General features: G+C 41.3%; 1 protein-coding gene across 5 annotated transcripts in view; it reads left to right on the top strand.

The window, feature by feature from the left end:
• Positions 1-19,175, top strand: part of HEATR5A (HEAT repeat containing 5A) — a 119,404-nt gene that overhangs the window by 25,662 nt on the left and 74,567 nt on the right. For all 5 annotated transcript variants that reach the window (XM_077819003.1, XM_077819002.1, XM_077819001.1 and 2 more), the window contains 4 exons: positions 664-775; positions 1,685-1,837; positions 5,756-5,855; positions 7,255-7,364. In XM_077819003.1, the coding sequence (XP_077675129.1) occupies positions 664-775; positions 1,685-1,837; positions 5,756-5,855; positions 7,255-7,364 (475 nt within the window). The remainder of the gene's footprint in view (positions 1-663; positions 776-1,684; positions 1,838-5,755; positions 5,856-7,254; positions 7,365-19,175) is intronic.

Below are 19,175 nucleotides of genomic sequence, written 5' to 3'. Positions count from 1 at the left end.
AGTAAGAAAAGGCTGTGTTAGTCCACAATACAACTGAAGCTCACTACGTTTTGCCAAAGAAAATGATCTTCTTTTATAAAACTAATTGGCAGTAGATCCACAGATCTGTTGCTTTGCTCACTGTGTTATAAATAAGTTTCCTGGAAGTACATTCACTTACCACAGAATAAATTAAGTTAACACCTTCCTATGCCTTTAGGTGACTAACCACTGTACAAAATAAAATTTACTTATCCATATATCCATTCTGCCAAAACTTCCACTAGTCCAAGGTAGAAATTATATAAGATGGTTAAAACCCTTAACTAATTCCAACACCAGTTTCATCTATGGAAGAGACTCCCTGAGAATAGGGAATAGTACTGCTCCTACAGAAGTGGGATGAGGGTAGTACTTGGTTTTTGTCCTTGCACACAGTGGGGGTGGGAGGGAGGGCATTGTACCAGGGCCCTAGTGAACTTGCTGTACTGGGGCACAACATTTCTCTTGATCTGCTTACACACCAAGCCAGCCTGTCTCCTGAATAGTTCCGTCCTGTAGCCTGGCAAAATCAGGCCCTAAATTATTAGAAACAATCATTAGCATTTTTTCTTCAAGTTGTATTTGATTTCTGTGTACAATTACAAAGGTAGTGATGCTTTTTGTTTTTCAAATTTTGAATAGGTAATCATGACAGTGGCAGAGGATTTACTGTGTTCTGCTTCTCAAAATAGTCGCATTTCAATACAACGAACGCAGGCTGGATGGCTGTTGGTAGCTTCTCTTATGACATTAGGTAATAGGTTTCTTAAAGTACATATAAGAGTAAATTAAAGTATGTCTTTTGGTAAATCCATATGACTAGTTTTAATACTTGTGGTCCTTCATTTGCCTTTAATATTTCATAGTAAAAATAATTAACATAAATTTAAATCTCTGATAAGAAAAGATGCATAAAAGAATTGTTTGTTACCTTAAAACTTACTGTTAACTTACTGGGAGTTCTGCCTGCAGAACAATGGCAGGATTGGACCAATACTACTTAAATATGAAAGATAATTTGCAAGATTAGTCCAGTAACATTTTATGTCATGACTGTAAATGTTCAGAATTGTTTGGTATAATATGTGTGTCAGGGCAAGATGAGGAGGATATCAAGATCCTCACTGAATCTGTCAGGCACATGAAATGTTATTGAACTCTAATCATGCTTAATATTGTCAGAGTATTGACCCTGATATTTAAATATTGTTCAAGCCCTCACTAAGTCTTTTTGTGTCTCTTTGCATGTTCCTTGTCTCCTTTTAACATTTGAACCTGTTACTTCTGTCCACCAATCCTCTATTTCCCTGTGATAAGAGAGAGATCTCTATACACCAACCTGTGCTCAGAAATTTTGCATTTCTGAACATCTCCACCAAATGAATTTTTTTTCTTGTATGTTGTTCCTCAGCTGAGTCCACATATGCCAAACTTTGGCTAAAGCTAAATAACAGGTTTATAATGAATTTGGGAGACACAACCTTAACAATAACAGTGGGCATGTTCTTCTGTACAAAATGGGGTACAGTGGCAGTAGGTTAAGGAATAATGCAAGGATGGGTGGAGGAAACAGTAGAGACCTTTTTGAACATAGGTAAGCTGATTTAATATTTTACCTTTATGGTTCCTCAGATTTGTGATTGGCTGTTGTTAAAACTTACAGGTCCTGCTGTTGTCCAGCACTATCTCCCAAGAATGCTATTACTGTGGAAGTGTGTCTTTCCACTATCTCCTAAAGATCTAGAAACAGAGAGGAGTCGGGGAGATTCATTTACATGGCAAGTGACATTGGAAGGCCGTGCTGGTGCTCTCTGTGGTAAGCAAAGTTTCGCATATTCTCTCTCTCTCTCTCTCTCTCTCTCTGATTATTTGTCCTTCAGACATCATAAAGAAAACCATCAGTGCAGAATTTATGCTTGTTTTCAATTACCTTCATAATAGACTGTGTGTGTGTGTGTCTGTCGGATTATGTTGGTAACCCTTGTGGTGGATATTTTTTTCTCATCCTGATGTTTTATTTCCAAAACAACAACCAATGTAATAACTTTTGCGAATCTTTTTATTATTTTTTATTTATGTTGCAATAACACCTAATGGCCTCAATCAGGTTGGACCCTGTTATCCTAGGTACTTTACAAATATCTGATAAATGAGAGTCTCTTCCCCAAATAGCTTATATTCTACAAGACAAGATATAATAGGTGGATGAGAGAAACGTGGGCTAGGTTGGGGTGGAGAGGATGGGGTAACAAATATAATGGGGCGGGGAATAGCAGGATACACAACTCCCCACCTGCTTGCCTGTTATCAGTTACAGTTTTCTACGCGCATTATTAAAGAGTAGGGATGTCAAGTAATTAAAAACATTAATCTCAATCAAGTAATTAAAATAATTGCGATTAATCACACAATCACACTGTTAATAGAATACCATTTATTTAAATATTTTTGGATGTTTTCTACATTTTCAAATATATTGATTTCAATTACAACACAGAATACAAAGTGTACAGTGCTCACTTTATATTTATTTTTGATTACAAGTATTTGCACTGTAAAAAAAAAAAAAAAGAAACCAAAAGAAATAGTATTTTTCAGTTCACCTAATAGAAGTACTGTAGTGCAATCTTTTTATCATGAAAGTTGAACTTACAAATGTAGAATTTTGTACAAAAAATAGCTGCATTCATAAATAAAACAATGTAAAATTTTAGAGTCCGCAAGTCCACTCAGTCCTACTTCTTGTTCAGCCAATCGCTCAGACAAACAATTTTACATTTACAGGAGATAACGCTGCTCGCTTCTTGTTTACAGTGTCACCTGAAAGTGAGAAGACGTATTCTCATGGCACTTTTGTAGCTGGCATTGCAAGATATTTATGTGCCAGATGCTCTAAAGATTCATATGTCCCTTCATGCTGCAACCACCATTCCAGGGGACATGCGTCCATGCTGATGACAATCCAAAACAGTGCATGTTCATTTTCATTATCTGAGTCAGATGCCATCAGCAGAAGGTTGATTTTCTTTTTTGGTGGTTCGGGTTCTGTAGTTTCCGCATCGGAGTGTTGCTCTTTTAAGACATCTGAAAGCATGCTTCACACCTCATTCCTCTCAGATTTTGGAAGGCACTTCAGATTCTTAAACCTTAAGTCCAGTGCTGTAGCTATCTTTAGAAATCTCACATTGGTACCTTCTTTGCATTTTGTCAGATCTGCAGTGAAAATGTTCTTAAAATGAACAACATGTGCTGGGTCATCGTCCGAGACTGCTATAACATGAAATATATGACAGAATGTGGGTAAACCAAAGCAGGGGACATACAATTCTCCCCCAAGGAGTTCAGTCACAAATTTAATTAATGCATTATCTTTTTAAGCGGCATCATCAACATGCAAGCATGTCCTCTGGAATGGTGCCCAAAGCATGAAGGGACATACAAATGTTTAGCATATCTGGCACGTAAATATCTTGCAATGCAGAATACAGAAGTGCCATGCAAATGCCTGTTATCACTTTCTGGTGATGTAGATAAGAAGAGGGCAGCATTATCCGCTGTAAATGTAAACAAACTTGTTTGTCTGAGCGATTGGCTGAACAAGAACTAGGACTGAGTGGACTTCTTGCCCCAAAGTTTTACATTGTTTTCTTTTTGAGTGTAGTTATGTAACAAAAAAAAAAATCTACATTTGTAACTTGCACGTTCATGGGAAAGAGATTGCACTACAGTACTTGTATGAGGTGAATTGAAAAATACTATTTCTTTTATAATTTTTACAGTGCAAATATTTGTAATAAAAGATAATATACACTTTGATTTCAATTACAACACAGAATACAATATATATGAAAATGTAGAAAAACACCCAAAATATTTAATAAATTTCAGTTGGTATTCTATTGTTTAACAGTGCGATTAAAACTGTGATTAATCGCGATTAATTTTTTTGAGTTAATCGCGTGTATTAACTGTGATTAATCGACAGCCTTATTAAAGAGAAGTTTTGAGGAAGAATTTGGTGGTGGCTGTACAGATTTTGACAGGGAGTTTCTTCTACTTGAAAGTCATGGGAGAAACAATGGATGTGCTTGTCAGAGAAGTGGAGAAGTTGGGAGATTCAGGCTATCTGGCAGCAGAGCCAAGGCGAGGAATGATAAATAATGAGTGATTATTATAACTAATAAGTTGAATAGGTAGATTTGGACCAGTGCTTTAAAAGTGCAGCAGGTCAAAATAACCTGCAGGCCCAGGATATAAAAATTCTGGAGGCAAGCCTGTATTGCTCTGGGGTGCACATTTTTAATACCATCTGTTTGGCTGTTTTTTCCACTTACCCACCGCATGGGAACAAGAAGCAGGTGGAGCTCTCTTCTTTTCCCGCCGCCCCCCCCCCCCCCCGCCAACAACCCAACGTGGGGGTCGGGGCATGGCGGGGAGGAGGGAACAGAAAGAGCCCAGCAGCTCAGAGCGGCTCTATTCTCTCTTTCCCCTTCACTTCTTCCTCTAGTGAGTGATGGGATGGCACCTCTGCTTCTCCTCTTGCTCCCTCTGGGCAACATCCAGCCTTCTAGGGAAGGGAGAGAGGGGATCCAGCTGCAGGCTCCCACAGATCTGGGAGGTGGGAATGAAAAACCCCAAGACCTGGAGGAAGAGGAGATGAGGCTGGGGAGCAGAACAGATTGGGTCTGGAGGGGGAAAAACAGGTGTGGAGATGGAACAGATCGGGGACTGGAGGGAACAAAACTGATAAGGGGTCTGGACGGTCAGAATTAATTGCTAGACAGGGGGATGGGCAGATGTGGGGATGGTGGAAGTCCCCTTTTTTCAGACTACTTTAAGCTCTAGTTAGGACTAAGCTTAGAAAGTGACGCAAGAAGTTTGTGTTTGATGCCTTGGGAAAAGAAGGAAGTTAAAGAGAATGCTGATGTAGTCCAAATGACAAGCCAGGAAGATTATTTTAATGGCTGCATCTTGAATGAACTTGAAGGGGGACAAGGTTGCAGGCATCCGGGACATAGAGGAGGAGATAACAGAAGTCAATGGATGAGATGATCAGATTTGGACAAGATTTTTAGTGGTATGGGCACAGAAAAGAGGTTAGATCTTGGAAATGTTGTGCAAGATGAAGCTACAAGATACAGATATGGCCTGGGAGATATGTGTTCTTGACTGAATTTTATTCATGTCCTTTAAAAATGTTTTCCGAGAACAAAAGCATATTAGTTTGTAAGCCTACTTAATTAGGTGCTTTGCTTCAAATAAAATTAATAAAAATTTTAATATTGCAAAATGATGTAGCTAAGTAGTGAATGAGAATCTTTGGTAATACACATTGACTGGGGAAGAAGTTATTTACTTGAGGATTTTTAAATACTAATCTATTGGACATTTTTCTCTCCTGTCAAATTTGACGGAGGTGTAGAAAATAATTTTCGAAAGTGACGTGGTCAGTTAGAAACCTTGTCTACACTAGAAAGGGTTTTCCAGTTATCACCACCCCCAGTGGAGATGCAGCTTATGCTGCCAGAAGATGTGGCCTGACTTTTAGAGGTGCTGAAAACATGCTGTTTCCATTTTAATCAGTTATTTTTTTATATTTGTCTTTAAAATCCTAGGTCAATAGTGCAATAAGTATTTTCTCTATTTGCTCTATTTTGAAATGAGCCATGCTATAATTGTATGTAATTTTCAGTTAAATAAATTCTACTCAGTTACAATCCGCTTCTTTTTTTAGCTATCAAAACCTTTGTTTCCTATTGTGGTGGTCTTCTTACTGATGAAGTTATTCAGAGACTACTTCCTCCCCTCCCATGTGCTGTGGATTTATTGACACGGTAAATGCATCATTATGTTTTTAAATGAAAGTAAGCCGTAATTTTATGTTAGAAAGTGCTGTAGAATATTCCTCTGGTATCTTCCTGATATGATGGATTGTTTAGACAGATAAATAAACTTTTAAAGTGTTATCTTACAGAGTACAAAAGCTATAGCAGTGATGTAAATAAACTGGTACAGTACTATGGACTTGCCTTCACTGTACTGGTAGCTCAAGCTATAATTCAAGTTCTGTGCCTAACTCAACTCATGTACACATACACACAAATTTCTAGCTCATGTTACGTGGTGTTTTAAGATCAAGTTATCTGGCCCATCGTGAGTGAGGGTTAGGGCTGTAGGGTTAGAAGTTGAAGTTCCGGTACAGCTGATGCTGCAGCTAATAATGCAGTGGGGATGCAGCAACTCAAGCTACAGTTACTCTTCAGTGGCTAATCCAGTTACTCAGATGCTAATCAAATTACTTTGTGTAGCTTGAGTGTTTCTCATTGTGGTCACTCTCATGCTCTCACTCAAGCTAGGCTAGCTCCAGTTACTCAAGATAACTGTTGTAATGAAGACAAGTAGAGCCCTACAAATTTGCAGATATCCATAGACCATTTTTGCAGAGCGGCTGCAAATACAAATTTTGTATCTGCACAGGGCTCTAAATACAAGCCCTATGTCTTGTGTGTTGCATGTCATGCTAAGAAACAAAACATGAAATAACTTTTTTTTTCGTCTGACACCATGTTTGTCCGCAATATTTTTATTTTTTTTTTGTTTTTGCAATCAAGTACAACACTAATAGTGACATTTTCTTGTTTATGCACATACCTGGATAACATTTTTTGTGCTATTTATACACATAGCAGGATAGTATTTAAGTGTGCATCTGTTCCATTTCGTAAAACAAATATATACACAGTGCAAAATTACTCTAGAGACAGAAATGGTTTATAAATGGACACTTTTTGTATTTATGTTGTTCTTCAACGTCAAAGTTGTTTTTTCCCCCTCCTTTGTGTTCAGTATTTTAACTGTTCTGTCACTCGAGATCATTAATGTCTAATAGCTTTTGGATCTAAGCTAGACCATGGTGGGACAAAACTACAAAAAGGTTAACTGCAAGAAAGACATGTAAAGTACAAGACAATATAACAGCTTTTCATATTTCTATAATAGTGCATAAAAATACAGCTTGGGAATAGGAAACCAGGGTTTCATGAGTTAATAGAAATGTAAGCTGCTTGTTGGTATGTTGGCATTGCAAATTAGGCAGCATCTCTAATGTATGTAGCCTCAAGGGTGGTGAATACGAATTACAGTACAAATTAAAGCAAATCTGTAACTGAAAATTGTGACATAACCCTTTATCTCTCTTTAACATATGTCATGTGTCTTCTGTATTTTTTCAAGGCTCCCTTCAATACATAAAATATATGGAAATGCTTTAAAAATACCAGCAATGACTTACAGGCACAGACTTTATGAATTATTGGCTTTATTGCCCCCAAAGACTTACGAAGGTATGTATTTTCTTACCAAGAAATACAGTTTTAAGTGATAAATACTAAGGGTTCATTTGTGAGTTTTCACTTTAATAACAAGTGTACAACTAGCAAGATTTGTTTTCATCTTTTTTCTGAAGTGCCCATTGTTATATTTTCCAAATTCACATTTCACAGAATTGCATTGAAGCCACGCTGTTTTCAGTTTCCTGTTTGCAACACACTTAAATGTTTAGGATCACCCTTTCCTTCTATTAGAAAGCTATAATTTTGTCCTGAATTTCTAGAAAAGTGAAGATAGACAACTTTTATAATTTTAATTTAACATTAGAGTTCACTCACTATGATAGGACTCCCTGAAAAGTAAAATTAGTAAATCCCAGAGGAATAACTTCAATATAAACCAATTGCACATCTATTAAAATAGGTTTAATTTACTTTTCATTGCTCTGACTAGGCCATTACATTACAAATATATTAATCTGGGCCCTGTAGATTGCTGGACCTAAATTTTACCTCAAATGTGTAATAGCTGAATCTTAAAACAGACTGACTCTTCCGTTGCAAGACATAATTAGCAGCATTTTAACCTGATTGTTAAAGGTCAATAATAACTTGAATAGCTTCGTACCAGACTGCTCATTTTAATTAATCCAATTAAAATTTCTGTCTTTGAATTTTTTCTTTTGTGTGTAGAGTTTTTGTTTTTATTTTTTAATGTTACCATTAATTTAGTTTGCAACAGAATTAAGTGTGGAAAGTGCACAAATTCATTGTAATAGTCATTTCGTGACCTGGAAGGTAGAGCTGGAGTGTTAGGCAACTGAGAGCTGGAGAGTGAGACATTTCTCCAGGGCAGAGGGGAGCATTCACCTCTCTGCCATCTGCATTTTGATGTGACCTCAAAATCCTGAAGGGATTTCTCACCTTAATATAATCTGCTCCATCGAGCGGTACCAGCTAACCAAACTTTTAGAAGGATAAATCATCGTCATCTCATTTTAAGTTGTTATACTGGAGACGTGGTATAATACACATTTGTGAATGGAGTTAAAAAGACAAAAGATGAGCTACTTATTTCCCTTTTTGTTAATTTTACTGAAGGAGCAAAACTTTATAGAATTAAAATTTTATTTTTCTTTGTAATATTTGGGGATTATTTAATGCAACTGAAAAATAGGCAATGTAATAGCATCTGACATGTTTAGGCCTGAATAGAGTAGTGGAAGTGCAGTGCCCACCCCGTGTTGATGTTGCAGCGATCTAGAACTAACAAACAAAACGCATCAAAAGACATATTCAAATCAGTAGTCACATTGCTAAAGACACTGCAAACAGCCTGAAACCTATTATGTCTTGAGCTCATGCAGAAGAAATGTATAAAAGTAATTCTTCCTGACAGCTGTCGTCCTGAAGCTGTTTATCCACTTGGAACACAATAATATGTAAATATAAAGGTTAGGATATGGAGTAGTTTATTTTCCAAGTCCTTTGGATTTTAATACCATTAACTATATTTTTTATCTAATGAAGCAAAGTATGTTTTACGGAGAAGCTAACTACAGGGATGTTTTTCTTTCTGTGACAGATTTTTCTCTATATTACCTCTCTGCAAATGCTGCTTGTTTAATATTTCCTGACAGACATGTTAAAGATTTGCAGTTTTTTTAAAAATTAAATATATCTGGAAACAATATGATTTCTGGTTAAATCAGTTTTATGTGTTGGAAAGTGCTCAGTGATATTGTACTTCTGTTTTGCATTGTGTTGCTTTTCTCATGGCTCAGGCAAGCACGAAGGATGAGAAACTTGTAGCAATGCATAGTTTCCTTTTTGTTTTTTATTTTTCTGTATATTTTGTATGGTCTGAAAACAATACTTTTTGTCAAGCAGCTCATAATGGCACTTCTTGTCCTCCTTTTTATGGTTCCTGTGTAGTACTGTCTAAACCAGTTGTGAAATGGGAGGCATTCATTCAGTTCTGTTTTTCTTAATGAGACAAAGATGAACAACTAGAAATATATCAACTTTTCTTCCGTCTTTCAATTTTCAGTTACTCTGCACTGGCATAATATTGTTTAAAAGACAATACATGGACAGGTGGATGGGGCTAGAAAATGCAGGGTAGCCCTTTGAAAGGTGATTTGAAAAAGATTATTCAAGAATTGGGCTTATGGTGCTGTGTTTTTATTTTTTGTTTTTGCTTCTTTTATATCTGAAGTTCCCTGGTTTTGTTGAAGATCTTTCGTGTGTCTCAGAATATGTTTATTGTGAGCATAAGCCTTAATTGAAAGGGGGGAGGTTTTCATTCTTTGTTAACAAATATGACATTTATCAAAATGTTAATTAGTCATTGAAGCATATGTAGAAGCAAGGGTGAAGTAATAAAAGCATGGGTGGTAGGGACAAGTGGGGAACAGGATCAAAGAGTCAAATATATGTGCCTTCCCCTTTTGGTTGGTCCACTTATAGGATAACAGTCTACTATTGCTGCCAGGTACTCTAAAGGTCCCAACCATCCTAATGAACTATGTAGGCATCACTATAGTTCCACATGATGGAGTTTTTTTTCAGTTTGCTTTTTTAAAATCTTGAGAAAGTTCAGTGCCACTGAATGAGTAATAACTGTATGCGACCATTTACTTAGAGATTTTTATCATTATGGTTGCACAGGAAAACATATTTCCTAATTTTTGCATGTTTGACTTCGCAATTCTAATGTTCTCATAAATGGGGGCGGGGGGGGTCTGAATATAATATCTGTTACTCCTGGGGGAATTCTGTGCCACTGCATTTGTGCAGAATTCATTTCCCCCGCAGATTTCTTTGCTTTCCCGCCAAAAAATGACTTCTGACAGGCAAGCAAAGAGATGCCTCAAGAGTGGTGTCACACCCCTCCCCAGCAGTGCAGGCACATTGTTTTGGGTGCCTGGAGCAGCTGGCAGAGAGGTAAATGACCGTGGGGGCGGGGCTGGGGATGCCCCATCCAGTGGCTCCTACCCTGCACTGGGCTTAGCTGCTAGTCCCTGCTAGGTTGGGGAGTACTGGACTTCCTCTTCCCCTGCAAGGAGCAGTGGGGCCTGGATCAGACCCACCCCCAGAAACCTTCCCCAGCTTCAGGAATCTCCACCCTCTCCCACACACTTCCTTCCCCCATTGCTCCTCAGCTGTGGGAGGAGGGGTCCATGTTCAAGGAACTGCTCTTCTGTCTGACTAACCCCCGTGCATCTGGACCCAGCCATACCCAGACTTCCCACCAAGCCCCCATCCTGCTGAGCCTCACTGTCTGCATCTGGAGCCCCCCCACCGAGCCCCACATCCAGATCCCCCCTCTAGACCCCACCCCTGCACCCAGACCATCCTGCGCTGACCCCCCACACTCGAACCCCCACCCCAACAAGCCCCACCCCCTTTGTACCTGGACCACTCCGACAAGCCCCCCACACTCGGATCCCCACCTCACTAAGCCCCACTCTCCCAGCACCTGGATACTCCTACTAAGCCCCTCGCCTGAACCCCATCCCACCCACACACCCCAATCACCCCGGGTGAGCCCCAGCCACCTTCACCTGGATCCTTCTCCAGAGTCCTATTCCTGCTGCACCTGGAACCTCTCAGTGAGCCCCTGTGCATCCAGATCCCCCATATTCAGACCCCCCATCAAGCCTCCTGCACCCAGATTGCCCCACACAGAACCCTCTCACCGCACACCTGGATCCCCCCAACACTAAGCCCCTCCACACTTGGATCCTGCCGGGCTGAGCCTGTCTGCATACACCTGGATCAGGGACCAGGTCTGGGCGTGCATGCGAGACTGTCCCTCTCACTTACTATTTGGTGCATCTGGCATAGACGGGCAGGACCCTGGGGTGTTTCTGGGGCAGGCTCAGCCCTTGCACTTGTCATGGTTGGGTGCAACTTCACTGTGTCCATGTCCCAGGGGGGAGGGGCCTCCAGGGGGATTTCCCACCTCTGTGCAGCCCGTGGCCTGTACTCCTCAGTGCCATGCTGGAGCCTCCACATTTATTTATTGACCAAATATGCAGAATTCTGCAGAATTTTAATTTTTTTTGTGCACACTTTTAATTTTTTTGGCAGAGAATTCCCTCAGGAGTAATCTGTATAAGGGGTGTGTGTGTGTGTGTGTGTGTGTGTGTGTGTGTGTGTATAATATATATATATATATATATATACATACACAATGTAACTTCATCTTTGTCAGCTATCTCTTTAAGATCACTTGGGATAGTGTTTGTCAACACAGTAGCTGTAGCTGACATAAGTCTGGTTTTATGGTATTGCACCAGAATCATAGAATATCAGGGTTGGAAGGGACATCTAGTCCAACCCCCTGCTCAAAGTAGGACCAATTCCCAACTAAATCATCCCAGCCAGGGCTTTGTCAAGCCTGACCTTAAAAACTTCTAAGGAAGGAGATTCTACCACCTCCCTAGGTAACGCATTCCAGTGCCTTACCACTCTCCTAGTGAAAAAGTTTTTCCTAATATCTAACCTAAACCTCCCCCACTGCAACTTAAGACCATTACTCCTCATTCTGTCACCTGCTACCACTGAGAACAGTATAGATCCATCCTCTTTGGAACCTCCTTTCAGGTAGTTGAAAGCAGCTATCAAATGCCCCCTCATTCTTTTCTTCCGCAGACTAAACAATCCCAGTTCCCTCAGCCTCTCCTCATAAGTCATGTGTTCCAGTCCCCTAATAATTTTTGTTGCCCTCCGCTGGACGCTTTCCAATTTTTTCATATCCTTCTTGTAGTGTGGGGCCCAAAACTGGACACAGTACTCTGGATGAGGCCTCACCAATTTCGAATAGAGGGGAACGATCATGTCCCTCGATCTGCTGGCAATACCCCTACTTATACATCCCAAAATGCCATTGGCCTTCTTGGCAACCAGGGCACACTGTTGACTCATATCCAGCTTCTCGTCCACTGTAACCCCTAGGTCCTTTTCTGCAGAACTGCTGCCTAGCCATTCAGTCCCTAGTCTATAGTGGTGCATGGGATTCTTCCATCCTAAATCCAGGACTCTGCACTAGTCCTTGTTGAACCTCATCAAATTTCTTTTGGCCCAATCCTCTAATTTATCTAGGTCCCTCTGTATCCTATCCCTACCCTCCAGCGTATCTACCTCTCCTTCCAGTTTAGTGTCATCTGCAAACTTGCTGAGGGTGCAGTCCATGCCATCCTCCAGATCATTAATGAAGTTATTGAACAAAACTGGCCCCAGGACGACTTTTGGGGCACTCCACTTGATACCGGCTGCCAACTAGACATGGAGCCATTGATCACTACCCGTTGAGACCGACGATCAAGCCAGCTTTCTATCCACCTTATAGTCCATTCATCCAGCCCATACTTCCTTAACTTGCTGGCAAGAAAACTGTGGGAGACTGTGTCAAAAGCTTTGCTAAAGTCAAGGAACAACACATCCACTGCTCTCCCCTCATCCACAGAGCCAGTTATCTCATCATAGAAGGCAATTAGATTAGTCAGGTAGGACTTGCCCTTGGTGAATCCATGCTGACTGTTCCTGATCACTTTCCTCTCCTCTAAGTGCTTCAGAATTGATTCCTTGAGGACCTGCTCCATGATTTTTCCGGGGACTGAGGTGAGGCAGACTGGCCTATAGTTCCCAGGATTCTCCTCCTTCCCTTTTTTAAAGATGGGCACTACATTAGCCTTTTTCCAGTCGACCGGGACCTCCCCCGATGGCCATGAATTTTCAAAGGTAATGGCCAATGGCTCTGCAATCACATCCACCAAGTCCTTTAGCACTCTTGGATGCAGCGCATCCGGCCCCATGGACTTGTGCTCGTTCAGCTTTTCTAAATAGTCCCGAACCACTTCTTTCTCCACAGAGGGCTGGTCACCTCCTCCCCATGCTGTGTTGCCCAGTGCAGTAGTCTGGGAGCTGACCTTGTTTGTGAAGACAGAGGGAAAAAAAGCATTGAGTACATTAGCTTTTTCCACATTCTCTGTCACTAGATTGCCTCCCTCATTCAGTAAGCGACCCACACTTTCCTTGACTTTCTTCTTGTTGCTAACATGCCTGAAGAAACCCTTCTTGTTACTTTTTACATCTCTTGCTAGCTGCAACTCCAGGTGTGATTTGGCCTTTATGATTTCATTCCTGCATGCTTGAGCAATATTTTTATATTCCTCCCTGGTGATTTGTCCAACCTTCCACTTCTTGTAAGCTTCTTTTTTGTGTTTAAGATCAGCAAGGATTTCACTGTTAAGGCAAGCTGGTCGCCTGCCATATTTACTTTTCTTTCTACACATTGGGATGGTTTGTCCCTGTAACCTCAATAAGGATTCTTTAAAATACAGCCAGCTCTCCTGGACTTCTTTCCCCTTCATGTTACTTTCCCAGGGGATCCTGCCCATCAGTTCCCTGAGGGAGTCAAAGTCTGCATTTCTGAAGTCCAGGGTCCGTATTCTGCTGCTTTCCTTCCTTCCTTGTGTCAGAATCGTGAACTCGACCATCTCATGGTCACTGCCTCCCAGGTTCCCATCCACTTTTGCTTCCCCTACCAATTCGACCCAGTTTGTGAGCAGCAGGTCAAGAGGAGCTCTGCCCCTAATTGGTTTCTCCAGCACTTGCACCAGGAAATTGTCCCCTACACTTTCCAAAAACTTCCTGGTTTGTCTGTGCACCACTGTATTGCTCTCCCAGCAGATATCAGAGTGATTGAAGTCTCCCATGAGAACCAGGGCCTGTGATCTAGAAAAATTATTCCAAATCATACTCTTATAGTGGTGACACTTGAATAGCTTAAAATATGCTGACTCTAAATACTTAGTGCCATTGTGCTTTATGTACAGTGAGGCAAAGACCTGTCTAAAACTTAATCTGATAAAATGAAGAAAATTATTTAATACCCTAAAGGTTAAATTACTGATCATAAAATCATTATACTACTTGCTGCTGTAGTCTATTCATGCTCTTCTTGATGAGTGCAAACTCCTGAAATATGAGGGTATATACTATGCTTCTTGGCTATCTATATTGCTGGAGGACAGACAGCTGATCACCACACTCATAGACTTTAAGGCCTGAAGGGACCATCATAAACCTCTAGTCTGACCTCCTGCACATTGTAGGCCACAGAACCTCACCTGTCCACTCCTGTGATAGACCTCCGGCTGAGTTATTGAAGTCCTCAAATCTTGAAGACTTTTAAAGACTTCAAGTCATAGTGAATTCACCATTTACACTAATTTAAACCTGAAGGTGACACATGTCCCATGTTGCAGAGGAAGGTAAAAATACCTCAGGGTCTCTGCCAGTCCAGGTCAGTTGGACTTTAAGCATGTGGGCAAGACCCAGTCGCCAGACACCTGGGAAACAATTCTTTGTAGTAACTCAGAGCCCTCCCCACCTAGTGTCCCATCACGGGCTGTTGGGAATATTTGTCTGCATGTCATTGTAGGCAATCTCATCATACCATCCCCTCCATAAACTTATATGCTCAGTGTTGAAGTCAGTTAGATTTTTTGCCCTCACTGCTCCCCTTGGAAGACTGTTCTAGAACTTCACTCCTCTGATAGTTAGAAACCTTTGCCTAATTTCAAGCCTAAATGTTGATGGCCAGTTTATATCCATTTGTTCTTGTGTCAGCATTGGCACTTAAATAACTCCTCTCCCTCCCTGCTATTTATCCATCCATGTATTTATAGAGAGCAATCACATCTCTCCTCAGCCTTCATTTGGTTAGGCTAAACAAGCCAAGCTCTTTGAGTCTCCTCTCATAGGGCAGGTTTTCCACTCCTCTGATCATCTTAATATCCCTTCTCTGCACCTGTTCCAGTTTGAATTCATCTTTCTTAAATATGAGACACCAGAACTGCACACAGTATTCCAGATGAAGTCTCACCAGTGCCTAGTATAATGGTACTAACACTTCCCTACTTCTACTGGAAATACCTCACCTGATGATCCTAAGATTTCATTAGTGTCATATTGGCGGCTCATAGTCATCCTGTGATCAAGCAGTACACCCAGGGCCTTCTCCTTGGTCGCTTCCAGCTGATATATCTCCAATTTATAGCAAAAATTCTTATTGTTAGTCCCTAAGTGCATGACCTTGCACTTTGCACTATTAAATTTCATTCCATTTCCATTACTCCAGTTTTCAAGGTTCTTCAGTTCTTCTAATATGATATTCCGGTCCTCCTTTGTATTGGGAAAACCTCCCAACTTTGGGTTATCAACAGATTTTATTAGAGCACATCCACTTTTTGTGCCAAGGGCATGCATGAAAATGTTAAATAAAATTGGTCCCAAGACCTATCCCTGAGGAGCTATGCTATTAATCTCCCTCCAGGCTGACAATTCACCTTTCAGTATGACCCATGGTAGCCTCCCCTTTAACTAATTCCTTATCCACCTTTCAATTCTTATATTACTCCTCATCTTCTCCAATTTACTAATAATTTCCTATGTGGAATTGTATCAAATGCCTTTCTGAAATCCAGGTAGATTAGATCTATTGCATTTCCTTTGTCTAAAAAGTCAGTTATCTTCTCAAAGAAAGAGATCAGGTTGGTCCAGCATGGTCTACCTTTTGTAAAACTGTGTTGTATTTTATCCCCATTACTGTTTACATCTGTGTCCTTAACTACTTTCTCTTTCAAAATTTGTTCCACAATCTTGCATGCAATTGAGGTCAAACTAACGGGCTTGTAGTTTCCCAGATCATTTTTCGCCCTTTCTTAAAAATTGAAGAATTGCTAACAAAATACCTGTCCTAGGATATGACCGAGTTTTGGATTCATTAAAAATCCATGCTATTGGGCTTGCAATTTCGTATGCCAGTTCCTGTAATATTCTTGGATGGAGAGTATCTTGCCCTCCAGTTTGGTCCCATTAATCTGTTTGAGTTTGACTTTCACATCAGATGTGGTAATTTCTACTTCCATATCTTCATTTCCATTAGACACTGTGGCAGTACCCCTAAACTCCTCATGACACTTATTAATAACTGAGGCAAAGTATTCATTTAGGAGTTGGACCTAGATCTGTGGTTCTCAAACTGTGGGTCGGGACCCCAAAGTGGGTAGTGACCCCATTTTAATGGGGTCGCCAGGGCTGGTGTTTAGACTTGATGGGGCATGGAGCCAAAGCCTGAGGCCTGGAGCCAAAGCCCAAGCTGCATCTGCTGGGGCCGAAGCACAAAGACTTCATTCCTGGGGAGTAGGGCTCAGGTTGCAGGGCTGAAGCACTTGGACTTTGGCGCCTCCTCCCCTCCCCATGACCTGACCGCTTGGGACGGTGGGGATTGGACTTTTGGCCAACCCCCACTCCCCGTGTAGGGCAACGGGGCTCCGGCGGGTTCAGGCTTCAGTCCGCATTCCTGGGGTCATAATTTTTGTTGTCAGAAGAGGGTCAAAGTGCAATGAAGTTTGAAAATCCCTGACCTAAATTATCTCTAACCTCCACATCCTCAGTGCTTAGCAGTCCCACTTTTTCTTTCTTTGGTGGGTTTTTTTTTTTGTTTTTTATATATCACTATAGAAACATTTACTATTGATTTTAATTTCCTTTGCAGGGTTTTGGCAGTTCTAACTTTTCCCCTACAGTTTCTGACCTATAAGAGGTAGCTTTCCTTGCCAATTCTTCCTGTCTTTCATTCCTTGTAGGCTTTCTGCTTTCTTGTAATAACCTGTTTGAGATGCTTGCTCATCCAGCTTGATCTGCAGCCCTTCCCTACAATATTTCCCCTTGCTTCAGATAGTTTCTGCAACTTTGACTTAAAGTAATTCCAAGCCTCCTCCACATTCAGATCCTTGAGTTCTCCACTCCAGTCCACTTCCCTAACTAATTCCCTTAATTTTTTCGTTTGCTCTTTTGAAATCAAGGACCCTAGTTGCAGTATATTTTTGTTTGTCCTTCCAGTTAGTTTGAAGTGAATTAGCTCATGATCACTTGAACCAAGGTAGTCCCCTACAACCAGTTCTTCTGTGAAGTCCTCACTACTCACGGATTTATTTATTTTTTTATTTGGTGTATGCAATCCAGTCAAGACAAGCCACAGCATTCTTATCAACAGTGTTCAAGGCACAAAGACCTCCAGGAAGTTAAGTCATTTTGCAGTTCTCAACAGTGTGTGTCATGGTTTGTCATAGTGGACTGTCTCTAAAACACCACTGAAATTCTGCTGCAGCACAAATACCATCTTCGGTATGAAACCGATTGAGAAGGCTCCATTGCCTTCATGGTAAATAAAACCCAGGTTGATGTAGAGTAGTGGCCCAGATAAGATGATTATTTGTCACTTTCTCTGCGGATCATGAAGCTCTATCATAAATCGCTCACCGAGTAAACTTACTCACAATGGGCATCATGAGGGCAGACGACCATGTGGTGAATTAAACAAGTCTTTAGTTAATGGTAGATGTGACATATCACGCAATTTCTTTGCTACTCTTTTCTCTCTGCGAACTGGGTGGAGCAATATTGCAGAGACCTGGTAAGCATGGTAGAGGAGTAGATTTAAGTGTGCCTGAAATAATACGAATGGTGAAATTAAGTTGTACATTGATAATCCTTGTGTGAGACAAGTGAGTCCATGCTGTAGTGCAGTAATCCGCCACTCACCAATACCAAACCTAAAATGGCATCACCTCTTGTAGGTGTGGTGACAGTTTGGTGAAGAAATCTGTTCGCTATCACACCCAGGAAAATCTAAGCCCTACTATTATTGGTAGCACTTGTTCTCCAATCTATGTCTGGGAAATTAGTGTCACATAATCACACAATTCCCAATAGTATTTATTTCATTAAAAACAGTAAAGAGGTCTCTGTTGATATCCAAATCAGATCCTGGGGGTCTGTAGCATACCCCAAGTACTCTCTGAGGAAAGCCTCTGGTAGTTTTCTTCCCCAAAGTGACTTTGACCCAAACAAACTCTGTTTTATCCATTCCATCACTTCTGATTTCTTTACAGTCTACCTCATCATTAATATACAATGTTAGTCCACCACCTTTACCTTTATTTCTGTCTTTCCTGAACAGCACATACCCTTCAATACCTGGACTTCAGTCATGACCTGTGTTGCCTGTAAGCTGTGCACTTGAGTGGCTGTGCAGGATAGATTTAAGTGCTGCCCAGCTGATTAGGAGAGCGTGCACAGCCGGCAGCATGTGTTCAGGTGCCCCTCCCCCCCACGGTGCGCCGTCCTGCAGCTGCTCCTGCGACCATCCTGCTGGCTGTGCCAAGGAGAAGGGGAGGAGGATGCTGATGTTAGGGTGTCCCTCCCCATTCCTGTACTCCATCTCTGCAGAGCAGGGCAGAGGGGACACAGCCTGACTCAGGAATCAGAGCTGCTGCAGGGAAGGGTGAGTGGCTGAGTGCCTTTCTTAAACAGACAGTGCACTGTTTCTGAGATTTCCCCAGCAGTCAGCTCACACAGTCTCTATCTGTCTGTCTGTCTTTCTCTCCCCCTCCCCCTGCCCATGTACCCCAACTCTGCTGAGCGGGGAAGGGGAGACAACAGGGCTCAGGACAAAGCAGGAGAGCTTTCAGTGAGTGTCTTAAAGAGACAGCAAAGGGCATCTCTCAGAAACTTTTCCAGCAGCCAGCACACTTGCTCTGTGTGTGTGTGTGTGTGTGTGTGTGTCAGTGTCACACACACTCTCTCTCACTCACTCTCTGACACACACCCAGTCTCTGTGTCAAACACACACTGTCATACCCAGTCTCTGTGTCTCACACACACTGTCTCTGTGTCACACACACACACACACACACACTGTCATTCTACTGCAGAGTTCCCCAAACCGTGGGGCGCGCCCCCCTAAGT

This window comes from Eretmochelys imbricata, chromosome 6, assembly GCF_965152235.1.
Source record: "Eretmochelys imbricata isolate rEreImb1 chromosome 6, rEreImb1.hap1, whole genome shotgun sequence".
In the NCBI taxonomy this organism is placed as follows: Eukaryota; Metazoa; Chordata; order Testudines; family Cheloniidae; genus Eretmochelys; species Eretmochelys imbricata.
Note: the sequence above shows the minus strand (reverse complement) of the source record. Positions and strands in the feature narration are given on the sequence as shown.